This window comes from Aspergillus heteromorphus (assembly GCF_003184545.1).
Source record: "Aspergillus heteromorphus CBS 117.55 chromosome Unknown BO70scaffold_30, whole genome shotgun sequence".
Taxonomy (NCBI): Eukaryota; Fungi; Ascomycota; class Eurotiomycetes; order Eurotiales; family Aspergillaceae; genus Aspergillus; species Aspergillus heteromorphus.
This window is the reverse complement of record NW_020290435.1, coordinates 196,281-207,727: the sequence shown is the minus strand read 5'-3', so window position 1 is coordinate 207,727 and position 11,447 is coordinate 196,281. Positions and strand designations below refer to the sequence as shown.

The following is an 11,447-nucleotide window of genomic DNA, read 5'->3' as shown; positions in this document are numbered from 1 at the left end:
GCAAGGGGCCACTCAGGACGACCGGGACCGGTCCGGTGGGGATCGGGGTACAATGGTTGCATGGCAGCGAACCGTTTCGGCTGGGTCACTGGTGGTTCCAGTGGTCACCAGCGGGTGTGGGAGAGAAAGAGTGGGATACGAAGCTTGGAGATGGGGGGGGGATGGGAAGGAATGTAGGAGATGGGATTGGATTACCAGGCGGACGGGGAGTGGAGAAGGCCAAACGGGAGGTCACTCCGAATCCGACAAATGCGGAGAAAATGAATTCCCAAGCGGACGACGCACAGAAGTTGCTGTTTAGGAACTCGCGGAGGTCCAGAGCACTCTTCTTTCCTCTCTCAAAGTCTCAATTTCTCCGTCCTTCTCCCGGGGCGGCGAGGTATTTCTGGCTCCAGGACGACGCCTACGTTGTAGCACTGAGCATAGGGACATCACCAGGTATGGCAATTGACACGGAATTGCGGTGCTTTATTTTTATTTTTATTTTTTTATTTTTCTTGTTGTGTTTGGGCTGATCTTTGTAATTGTTATTTTTACATCCTGCACAAAGTACGATGCGGGTGGGTGTGTGCAATGTGCATGGCACATTGGACCAGTGGGGTGGTTTTTTTTTTTTTTTTTTTTTTTTTTTTTTTTTTTTTTTTGGTTGGGAAAAATGTGGCAGGTGACATGCCTTTTCAATTTATTTATTAATTATTGTTGATTTTCATTTGAATGGTTGGGAGATGGGAGATGGGACCGTGTATACAGTGTATATCTAGTACTCCAGAAAGTACGGAGTACCACAAGACAGTAAGCGATCTCACGGTTCTGGATTGTACCCGGTAGTTGTCAGTCTTTTCGCTTTCACTGGCTCCAGCGATATACTCCGGACTCCGTACCGTCCCGAAGGAGAGCAGAGTATGGATGCTACCAGTGTAGAACCTGGCATGACTACCAGTCATGATATCAGCGATGATCATGATCATGATGTATCTGCGATGGCCTGCTATGTCACCCGTTGTGCTCCGGCTCGTCTTCCTGGTTTACGGCCTCCTATTTCCGACATGGAAACCCGATTCCTGTCCTCCGCGCATGTTTCTTCGCTTTTTTTTGTTTTTCCTTTCCCTTTTTCCCGCCGCCTTTTGGTTTTCGTCAGTGGAGCCGATGGACAGTAGTCGGCACAGGCTACGGAATCACGCAGGCGACGCTAGTCCAACAGCAGCAAAGGGTCCAGTGCTGGTGGGATAAGGTGGATCGAGTCTCATGTGGCAGAGAAAGCCGGCTAAATCCCGCTTAGGTCAAGCCTACAGGATTCCGGCTCTCCCAGCGATCTAACTGAACCAGGAAGGATTCTGGACCGAATGTTATTCACGCTAGATACCTGCCCTCCCATCATCCTTCATCCATGGGCCTTCGCCAGTCCCGCCTGGATTCCCCGCAGCAACGCGGCCCGGACAATGCCCGAGTTCGGGTCTTGCCAGCGGGTGCGATGTGTTGGTGTTGTTCACTTGGTTGAAGTCGTCGTCTTCTAACTTCTCGGTTCTCTGGCATCCCTGCAGGCATACAGATGGTGTCCGACTCGCCCGGCACAGCTGTCTGTCTGTCTGCCAGCAAAGTCCGATCGATGCGTCGTCATTCAAGGGTTGGCCTGACCCGTCCGTCCCCTGACGGAGTATTCCGGGCAAGGGACAATCGGTCCCGAAGTCCGTGTCGCAGACATGATGATGCAGGAAGAAAGGAAGATCATGCGCGGCCCCCATGCTCAAGTCACAGATTTTGCTCGATTTTCGAAACACGATTGCTCATGGCGACGATCAGGTTGCGCGAATTAAAATTCTTTGCTTCGTCGTTTCTCCAAATAATCGCGACTCCAAATTCCACGGCCCTGCTGCCCAATCACAGCGGCCTGAAACAGCCTTGCCCGCGCCGATCGGGCCCGACCGATGGAGCATCCGATGGGGTCGGCGTTGACGAGAGCCTTCCGTAGCATGGACCGAACCCAGCAGAGATCCAATAAATGTCTACAGTAGCAAATCTCCGTTCCTGAATGGCCCCCTGGACCTCATGGGCGGTGGAGAGTGGTATAATTAGTACGATAGACGTGATCCGTGCTGTTTCCGTCGGAAGCACGCAAAAATTCGCTTTCCCCAGCCAGTCCTTTTTCGCGGTCGAGGCTCGTCTTATTATTAATGAGAAGGTTATGAACAAGATATCGGGCGGGAGGGTGGTCATTATCCTTGCTGTGCATGCAACGAGGCTAGTGCGATGCATTACTCCGTACAAGCATCGAGCTTCGGTTCCTGAATCCGCCCTCAGTGGCAGCTTTGCCGATGCAGCCGCGTCAGAGCGATCCTTGCTCTTGCTCTTGCTCTTGCTCTCTCACTTTCGACCCATCACAATGTCGTGGTGTGGACTACTTACGTTGAGCGATTTCTTGAGCCATTATTCTTGAAGCCTGTTTCCGGTATGCTGGCGTACTCATCGTGCTCAGTAGCAATCCCTTGCGTCAAGGCAGTGGCTGAAGTTGGTACCTATTCGATCCATCATCCCGCACCCCCATCCGCGCAATTATGCAAGCCTTGACCGGGTTACCCACTTCAGGGAGCTCCTCTCTTACCCCCGGATTCGAGCTGCATGGATCACAAAGCTTGACCGGTGTTGATCATCCCTCCCTGGATTCGGCGGTTGGACGACCGTTGGCCGACCATCCATCCCAAATAATACTCTGGATCATGCCTTGTTGGGGTGTTTCCAGCCAGGATCTCCCGCATTATTGACACCCTGAACGGGGCTGCAATTGGGCTGCTTGGACCCTGACATGGTACAAGTCCAACTTGCCTGCACCCGAGGCTGCTGCCCTGTTGGCCCCAACAGGCGATGTTGGGACGGGCAACCGCACTTGGGACCGATTACTACAGTCCAGATTGGTCGAGGGGTCCATCTGGCTGTTTTTCGGGATAGGGTGAAATACTCCGCACATTCTCATCGTCAGCCCTGCAGGTGCGCGTAACAGCCATACCCTAACATATTCGGTCCTTGTACTCCGTACAGGCTGCCGTGTTGACAGGGCCCTCCCTTTGTCTTATATTGGAGGTGACCGTCGTGTCGAAGCTGCGGTGTTATGGCCCTGCTGCATCGCGCTCTTTCCCCTACGGTAGATCGAGGGAGGAGAAGGAGATGGTCTCCGTAGAACAACAGTAATGAATGCTGACGGGTCACCTGACTGCGATCGCAGCGGTGACGCAATGGTGATTGGGCGCGGCCCCGGCCTCGAGACAATGCAGCAGCAACCGGGAAGCTCGAATCAGCCAACCCAGCCAGAGCTGGCCCTTCCCCCTCTTTTCTCTCTCCCCTCTCCTCATCTCTCTGCTCTCTGTCTGGGCTGCACTCCTCTGGTCGACTCGACTCGACTAAACTCCATGCCCCCCCCCACCCTCGGTTGATATACTCATCTAAGCTGCCATTGCCAGTCAGTGCCGCCAGGCATCCTCCACCATGCCGCAAGGAGAGACGGAGCCCCTCCTCCCTCGCTACGAGGAGGACACCACCCTCCAGCGTCGCCTGCATCAGAAATTGCATACCTACCAGATGATCCGTGCCCTTTCGGATGGGTACATGCCGTCTACAGAACAGACCATCATCAATCTCCGCTCCTTCTTAGCTTCCGACATCCTATCCCCACATACCCATGATGTCGGTTCCGTGGGCCGTCAAATCGTTCGCGATTTCCGTCTCTGGATCCAGCTCTTTATCGAACTCCTGCAGGAGAAGAATGGGGACGATAAACTGCAGGACTTCTTGTGGCACTTGTCACGGTCCAAAGCATCCCTAGACCCGAACAAGATCCAGCAACGGGCCACCCAGACGAAGGCCAGAGCAGATACCAAAGCGGGTACAGACTTCCATTCTCTTTCCGTTTCTATGCCGGGCTGTAGACTTCGTGGGACCTCGAGTAGCCAGCTAATGCATGTGATTCAGCCTATGATAGCTTGCGCACCGTTGGAGGCCTGCTCCTGACCAATGCGGACTTCCGTCTGTTTGTCGATGATCTAGCCACCGTCGGGCGCCAGATCTTTTCCGACACGGCCTTCTCGCTATCCAGTGCTTCGAAGCAAGTGGGGAGGCAATTAAAGCCCTCCCAGGAAGACATCGAAGCCGTACAGGGGGCAGGTGCAGATGAGGGTCGTGCGGCAGACAACGAAGAACTACGTGAAGAGGCAGCCAACGTGGCTAAGGTCGCAGGTACCGGGGTTGCTCGTACCGGTCAGGAGGCACTCCACAGTGCTAAGGAGCATCTGGCAGGACCAGAAAAAGAAGCCTTACTCTACCGGTTGAAGCGAACCGTCTTGCAGCTTCGTGACCGCTCCGACTACTCGGATTCGGTTGCTACTCTGGCCCAGTTGGTTGCGCGATACGCCAAAGCATACGCAAATGCGGCCTCGGATGTAGTCACGACAGCTGAAGAAGAGGTAGATGTCAATGTGGACCTCAAGCAGGCCGTGGAACAATTCTGGCTCCTGGTCCAATCTTTCGGCGATGCACAGGAATGGAAGACCCTACAACAGCGCTTTGAGAAGGTGCTGCAGCACGCAAACAAAGACCCAGAGTTCGAGACCTTTATATCCGAGACCGGGTCCATGATCGAGGAGATGTTGACAGATCCAAAATTTTTCGACTCGGCCGACGAGAAGATTGATGAACTCAAGGAAAGGTCAAAACAGATTGAGGCGGAGTCGAACTTGCGTCAGGATGTGGACGCCTTCCTGGTACAGGCGAGACGAGCTCTGCAGACGGTCTCTAATGATAATGCCGTGTCTAAACTAGTCGACGCAACCAACAAGCTGTATCAGGATGCCTCGGACGGCTACCATAGCCGAGAGGGCCAGTTACCCGCGGATCTAGTCGAAGTCTTCTTCCCCCTGATCCTCCGCAGTATCCAATACATCCCAATCCCGCGCCTAGAGATCTCCTCGCCGGAAGTCGACCTGTTACTGGAAAGTCTGATCTTGGAGCCGGGCCATACCGTCAACTATTCGTCATTTCTACCGTACCGGATGCATGTTACAACGCGCAATGACATTGATATCGTGAAGAAGCATTCGAAGAAGACCGCGACTGATATCAAAACCACGTTCACCACCACCGTCTCTGGGCTGAACATCAGTGCCGCGGAGTTTGGATACTGGATTCGTGCGCACTCCGGCCTGCTGTTTTACTTCAGAGATCAGGGGATTGCGAGCTTCTACCTGGATAAGCGCGGAATCGACATCTCTCTTGACATCGAGGTCGGGAGGGAGCGCCTGGAGCAAATCTTCACCCTTCGCGGTGTCCGTGTGCGGATCCACAAGCTTGACTACAAAGTTCATCGCAGCAAGTGGAAGTGGCTCCTCTGGGTGACGAAGCCTTTCCTCAAGCACCTGGTCCGTCGGGTCTTGGAGAAGAAGATCGCGGAGAAGATCGTCCAAGCTGCTTTCGCGCTCAACCGAGAGCTGGTGTTTGCTCGGGAACGCTTGCGCGCGGCACGCATTGCCAATCCTCACGACCTTGCGAGCTTCGTGCGGGCTGTGATGGCCCGGCTTAAGGCCATCCCCGACACCGACGTGGAGGCCCGCGTTGGCATTGACCCGCCTGGCAGCGGGGTATTCAAGGGTGTCTTTGCCCCCGGCAGTCTCGTCAAAGTCTGGCATGACGAGGCGCTGCGGGCTCAAGAGGCCATTGAGGAGGGCGATGAGAGCCATGGATTGGGGAGAACCTGGCGGAATGACATATTCGATGTTCCTACGCGTCGGGCCTAAGAAGATAATTAATTACTCACTTGCTCTCTATGTTTTACGACCGCCATGATTGTCTATTTTGATTTTGTCACGCTGTCCGCGTTGGAGGATTGGCACCAGGACTGGGGGTTTTGATTTGGGTTGGGGAGAACGCCTCCCATATTATATCAATTTGTGATGTACGGAGGAGTAGTTACCGTGTACGTACTGGAGTTTAATGACATGGGATGAGCCACGTGATCCGGCCCGGACGAACAGAAAGGCCGGCGTTGCGGCCACCTAATCGGTTTGCTGGATTGGGGTTGGCCGGCGGTTCTCGATCCCTTCCCGCGATAACACTTCCTCTTCTTCAAGTACTTACAGACGGCCTCTCCCTCCCTGCTTCTTGAGATCTTCACTGATCTTGAGTGCCGTCGGGGCTATCATTGCCATCGCATCACCCCTACCACTCATTTTCATCGACCACAACCACCACCCACCCACTCACCCCCTTGCTACTCCCCTCCCGCGATTCATCAACGGCATTACCCGGAGGCTCCGCCGAGGCCAACACCACCTAGCTACCTACCAAGCTACCTGGCTAGATAACAACCACAACCACAATCACAACCACATCCACATGAACCACAAGCCATCGCAATCCCATTCATAATCTCCGTCTCCACTCCCCACATAAGAAAGGAACAAACTCCCCCCACGGAAAAGTGGCAGAGAACACCGAAAATGTTCCCCACCTGGCGCGCCGTGTGTCTTTTCCTGGCCCTCGCAGTATGTCTCTTCCAATTGGCGCTCGCCGCGGAAGACTACTACAAGACTCTCGGGCTGGATAAGTCGGCCAACGAGAGGGATATTAAGCGCGCGTATCGGAATCTGAGCAAGAAGTTTCATCCGGATAAGAACCCGTAAGTTTTGCCGCTTTTTCTATTATTTATTTATTGGGTCTTCGGGTTCTGTTTCTCGAGGAGGCGAGAGGATGGGTGTTCAGGACCATGCTAACGTTTCATCCGGCGTAATGACAGAGGCGACGAATCCGCACAGAAGAAGTTCGTTGAAATCGCCGAAGCCTACGACGTCCTCTCCACGGCAGCGACGAGGAAGATCTACGACCAATACGGCCACGAGGGCGTCGAACAGCACCGACAAGGCGGCTCGGCGGGCCACCAGGCGCACGACCCCTTCGATCTGTTTTCGCGGTTCTTTGGCGGGGGCGGCCACTTCGGACATGCGCCGGGGCATCGACGCGGCCCCGACCAGGAGTTCCGGGTTGGATTGCCGCTGCGGGATTTCTACAATGGGCGGGACTTCTCGTTCATGGTCGAGAAGCAGCAGATTTGCGATTCGTGCGAGGGCACGGGGTCGGCGGATCGCGAGGTCATCACGTGTGATAAGTGTTCTGGGCGCGGGGTCGTCATTCAGAAACACCAGCTCGCGCCAGGCATGTTCCAGCAGGTGCAGATGCATTGCGACAAGTGTGGCGGGCAAGGGAAGATGGTCAAGAAGCCGTGTCCCGTCTGTCATGGACACAAAGTTCTGAAGAATCAGGTCGAGACGTTTGCCACCGTCGAGCCGGGGATGGGCAAGGGCACGAGAATCGTGTTCGAGAACGAGGCTGACGAAAGCCCCGATTGGATTGCGGGCGATTTGGTCATCGTTCTGGATGAGAAGGAGCCCGAGGTTGGTGGCGCGGAGGAGGAACGCACCGACGGGACGTTCTTCCGGCGAAAGGGCAAGGATCTGTTTTGGAAGGAGGCGCTCTCGCTGCGGGAGGCCTGGATGGGCGAATGGACTCGCAATATCACGCATTTGGATGGACATGTTGTTCGTCTGGGGCGGAGTCGTGGGCAGGTCGTGCAGCCGTTGTCTGTTGAGACGGTCTCGGGCGAGGGCATGCCATTCTACTCGGAAAGCCATCTCCATGATCATGATGGGGACGAAGAGCCTGGGAATCTGTATGTCGAGTATACGGTCGTTCTGCCGGACCAGATGGAGAGCGGCATGGAGAAGGACTTCTTCGCGCTGTGGGAGAAATGGCGCAAGAAGAACGGCGTCGATCTGGCCCATGACAGCGGAAGACCCATGCCCCCGCCGCCCGTCAAGGACGAGTTATGATATGATTGATACTACTGACCAATAATGTGCATGTGCTCGCTTCACGGACGTGATGACGTGTTGTTTGTATATTAAGTAGATTAGATAGCTTGCTTGCTCAAATGTCTCGGTAGATCGATTATAAATATTGATCCTGAATATACTATAGTAGGCCGCTGGCGCAAGTTACCGCGAGGTTGTGGCCAGTTGTGGCCAGTTATAACTAGTTGTGACCAGTTGTATAACAGTTCCTAATAGTTGCTGACTAAAATAAATAGTAAGCATCCCTGTTATACTGTATATAATAGTTATTACACTATTTTGAAATTATATTTAAGAAAATAACAAGAAAGTAACTGTTTGAAGCTTATTTTATAACTATTTATTATTATTAAAAGCTTATTGCTTTTCTATTTCTAATCTATCTACAAAGAATTATATTACTATTTCTTTTTTTTATAGTAAGTGAGTTTTTCACAGGTTATTCACTGTTATCTTACTGTCAATTCACTGTCAACTTACTATTATAGAGTATATCTGGCTGTTCTGCAGTTATAAACTTTACAAAAGTTTGGATTTTAATAATATCATTATCTGGATAATTTATTGAATCATATTCCCCCGGCCTGGCCCATCCCGCATCCCCGATAGTAACAACCTTCCCGAAACATTCTGGCACATCGATAGTAAGATAGTACTGGCTATATATCAGTTATATGTCAATCATGTACTCAGAGAGATGTAAACTTACTTGAAGTTTCCATTGGGCTTGGGCTGCCTTCTGCGCCTTCTTTATCTTATTATATGCCTCCAGAATTTCCACTGCAATGTCGGTGATCTTCTTGATTATCTTCAGGATCGCGAAAACTTTCTCCAGTACTTTGACCGAGAAATCCAGGAGTTTCAGGATGTTTTCCGCGGTGAAGAGAGCGGGCTTCTTTTTGTAGAGGATCACGCCGGCCGGAACAAGAACGGCCACAACAGTGATAATGGCCATGAGATCAGCGGGCATGGCGGCGGGCATGGCGGCCGATCGAGGCAGTAGTGGCAGAGGGACTGGTTGAAAGCGCAGCAGTACTGGTAGGTCTTTGTAGAGAAGAGTGAGATTGAGAAGAGGGAGAAGATAGAGGAGATAGAGGAGAGGAAGGAGAGGAAGAAGAGGGGGGAGAGGCAGCTCTTACATAGCCCTAGGCGGCTCCCCCCCCCCGGCGGGGCCCTGCGGGGCCGCAGTGAATGGTACTAGTAGTAATGCAAGGATGAAGCTATTCAGAGGGCCACAGTGAACGGTACTGGTAGTAATATAAGAAAGAAGCTATTCAGACAGCCACTCCGAAGGCATACTTGACATAGGCGGTAAGACAGAGTGGCAGAATAGTAATCCCTAAGTCAGTGATAAAAGAAGGCTGATTCTTTCTATTATAGTTATCAGAGCCATGCTACTACTGCTATCCAGTAGTGCGACTGTAGTAGAGAGTCCTGTGAAAGGCATTTGCAGGACCTTCCTAGTAGCACTAAATAATAGTACTATCACTGTCCTGCTTGAGCTTGCTCTTCTGTAGAAGCTGGACATAGTCCTCGCGGTGGCCATCCTTTCTGCAAGAGATGAGATTGTTGTTATTACTACAAAAGGCTTCCACAGATGATTCATTAATAGTTATAAAATAAACTAATTAAGAGATATAAGAGGCCGGCAGATATTGGAGGAAATATGATCAGCAGGAGGGGGGGTTAGTAATAATACAAAGACTCACTGAGAAGATGCGTGGTGCAGTGAGAGAGTGACACAGACGCGTACCTGTATGGATAGACACGCCCCAGTGTGGATAGACGCGCCCCAGTGTGGATAGACGCGCCCCAGTGTGGATAAAACCATGGATTCCGATAACAGCTGTTCAAATTATATATCTTCACAGTTCAATATCACAGTACTAAACGAAGTACTAGTACTTGTTCAAATGTATATACTATAAAGTTACTTAGGTACTTTGAGTTATACTAGTACTACTACATGTACTCATAGTGATACTGTAATCAATTAAATATATTCAAAAACACGGTCATAACACTAAGATTTGATGTGTTGATAGATGTAATATCTATTATTCTATATTCAATACACCTGTTACTATGAATAAGTGTTACCCGTATATTAAACTTATCGGGACGTCATAAGCGTGTTCGGTAATGCGAGGTGTTGTTTACAGTCTTTGTCATCTTGCAGTACTACAGGCCATTTAGAGTTTTGTTGATATCCATAAGACGCGTCTAAGCGCACCCCCCATCTTCTACTTCTTTCTGATAGCCATTTCTCCTCCACTTTGGAGGATATTTCCTCTTTTCTCGATGGACTGGAGAATCTCCCGGTCTTGCCCTTTCAAGATCTCTCCTGCTATCAAGGTAACAGTATCCTGTGGAAGCCTTTTACAGGGTATTCTAGTCCGATATTAATATCTTCCAGATATTTTTTCTCTTTTCTCGATGGACTGGAGGATCTCCCGGTCTTGCCCTCTCAAGATCTCTCCTGCTATCAAGGTAACAGTATCCTGTGGAAGCCTTTTACAGGGTATTCTAGTCCGATATTAATATCTTCCAGATATTTTTTCTCTTTTCTCGATGGACTGGAGGATCTCCCGGTCTTGCCCTCTCAAGATCTCTCCTGCTATCAAGGTAACAGTATCCTGTGGAAGCCTTTTACAGGGTATTCTAGTCCGATATTAATATCTTCCAGATATTTTTTCTCTTTTCTCGATGGACTGGAGGATCTCCCGGTCTTGCCCTCTCAAGATCTCTCCTGCTATCAAGGTAACAGTATCCTGTGGAAGCCTTTTACAGGGTATTCTAGTCCGATATTAATATCTTCCAGAAATTTTTTCTCTTTTTTCGATGGACTGGAGGATCTCCCGGTCTTGCCCTCTCAAGATCTCTCCTACTATCAAGGTAACAGTATCCTGTGGAAGCCTTTTACAGGGTATTCTAGTCCGATATTAATGTCTTTCAGAAATTTTCTCTTTTCTCGATGGACTGGAGGATCTCCCGGTCTTGCCCTCTCAAGGTCTCTCCTGCTATCAAGGTAACAGTATCCTGTGGAAGCCTTTTACAGGGTATTCTAGTCCGATATTAATATCTTCCAGATACCCCCTCTAACCGAGGATCAAGTCCTCGGGGACGTAACTCAGCAGGTCCGACTTCTCCAGGGCCGCCGTCACGGCAGCCGCCGCCTTGTTGCTGATGATGACGACGGGCTGGTTCTGGGCGGGCCTCGTCGAAGACACCGGGGTCGGGATGCAGGGCGCGGAAGGTGTCGCCGGGGGGGCCCCCGTGGAGACCAGCGGGCGGATGGCGGCCGGGGACGGGGGGGGGTGGGTGGGCAGCAGCTCCTGGAAGGTCAGGCGGATGGAGTGCTCGATGGCCTCGTAGTTGTCGAAGAGGGTGCCATCGAAGTCGAAGATGACGAGTTGTTGGTAGAGATACGCGGTCTGGCTCGTAGTGTAATCAGATAATCTCTAGAAATTATACTGTTCATGGAATATTGATTTTATGTAAATAATAAATTATTATATTCTGGTCTTTTACTACTTTGATATGATTATATATTACTTCTGA

At 51.2% G+C, this 11,447-nt stretch overlaps 6 protein-coding genes across 6 annotated transcripts; 5 read left to right on the top strand and 1 right to left on the bottom strand.

Annotated features, from left to right (window-relative positions):
- The first annotated feature begins 14 nt into the window (after window positions 1–14).
- On the top strand, window positions 15–604 carry BO70DRAFT_138568 (uncharacterized protein). The gene has a single exon (XM_025538111.1). The coding sequence runs from the start codon at window positions 162–164 to the stop codon at window positions 513–515; it is 354 nt and encodes a 117-aa protein (XP_025395930.1). The 5' UTR covers window positions 15–161; the 3' UTR covers window positions 516–604.
- A 503-nt stretch (window positions 605–1,107) lies between these two features.
- On the top strand, window positions 1,108–2,007 carry BO70DRAFT_138525 (uncharacterized protein). The gene is made up of 3 exons (XM_025538110.1): window positions 1,108–1,279; window positions 1,327–1,473; window positions 1,542–2,007. Exons 1-3 carry the CDS (start codon window positions 1,246–1,248, stop codon window positions 1,967–1,969), a joined length of 609 nt encoding a protein of 202 aa, XP_025395929.1. The 5' UTR covers window positions 1,108–1,245; the 3' UTR covers window positions 1,970–2,007.
- A 1,470-nt stretch (window positions 2,008–3,477) lies between these two features.
- BO70DRAFT_373829 (uncharacterized protein) lies at window positions 3,478–5,777 on the top strand (the record flags this gene model as incomplete). The annotated part of the gene is made up of 2 exons (XM_025544938.1): window positions 3,478–3,913; window positions 3,961–5,777. The coding sequence occupies 2 exons, from the start codon at window positions 3,478–3,480 to the stop codon at window positions 5,775–5,777; spliced, it is 2,253 nt and encodes a 750-aa protein (XP_025395928.1).
- Window positions 5,778–6,479: 702 nt separating this feature from the next.
- BO70DRAFT_299135 (putative DnaJ domain protein) lies at window positions 6,480–7,865 on the top strand (the record flags this gene model as incomplete). Its single annotated transcript, XM_025539632.1, has 2 exons — window positions 6,480–6,658; window positions 6,776–7,865. The coding sequence occupies 2 exons, from the start codon at window positions 6,480–6,482 to the stop codon at window positions 7,863–7,865; spliced, it is 1,269 nt and encodes a 422-aa protein (XP_025395927.1).
- Window positions 7,866–8,417: 552 nt separating this feature from the next.
- Window positions 8,418–8,907, bottom strand: BO70DRAFT_432148 (uncharacterized protein; the record flags this gene model as incomplete). The annotated part of the gene is made up of 2 exons (XM_025548294.1): window positions 8,596–8,907; window positions 8,418–8,541 (listed from the first exon to the last, which is right to left on the bottom strand). Coding segments are annotated over exons 1-2 (396 nt in total), but the record flags the coding sequence as incomplete, so codon positions are not given.
- A 1,238-nt stretch (window positions 8,908–10,145) lies between these two features.
- BO70DRAFT_138483 (uncharacterized protein) lies at window positions 10,146–11,366 on the top strand. The gene is made up of 4 exons (XM_025538109.1): window positions 10,146–10,241; window positions 10,303–10,376; window positions 10,438–10,914; window positions 10,976–11,366. Exons 1-4 carry the CDS (start codon window positions 10,188–10,190, stop codon window positions 10,986–10,988), a joined length of 618 nt encoding a protein of 205 aa, XP_025395925.1. The 5' UTR covers window positions 10,146–10,187; the 3' UTR covers window positions 10,989–11,366.
- Window positions 11,367–11,447: the final 81 nt, after the last annotated feature.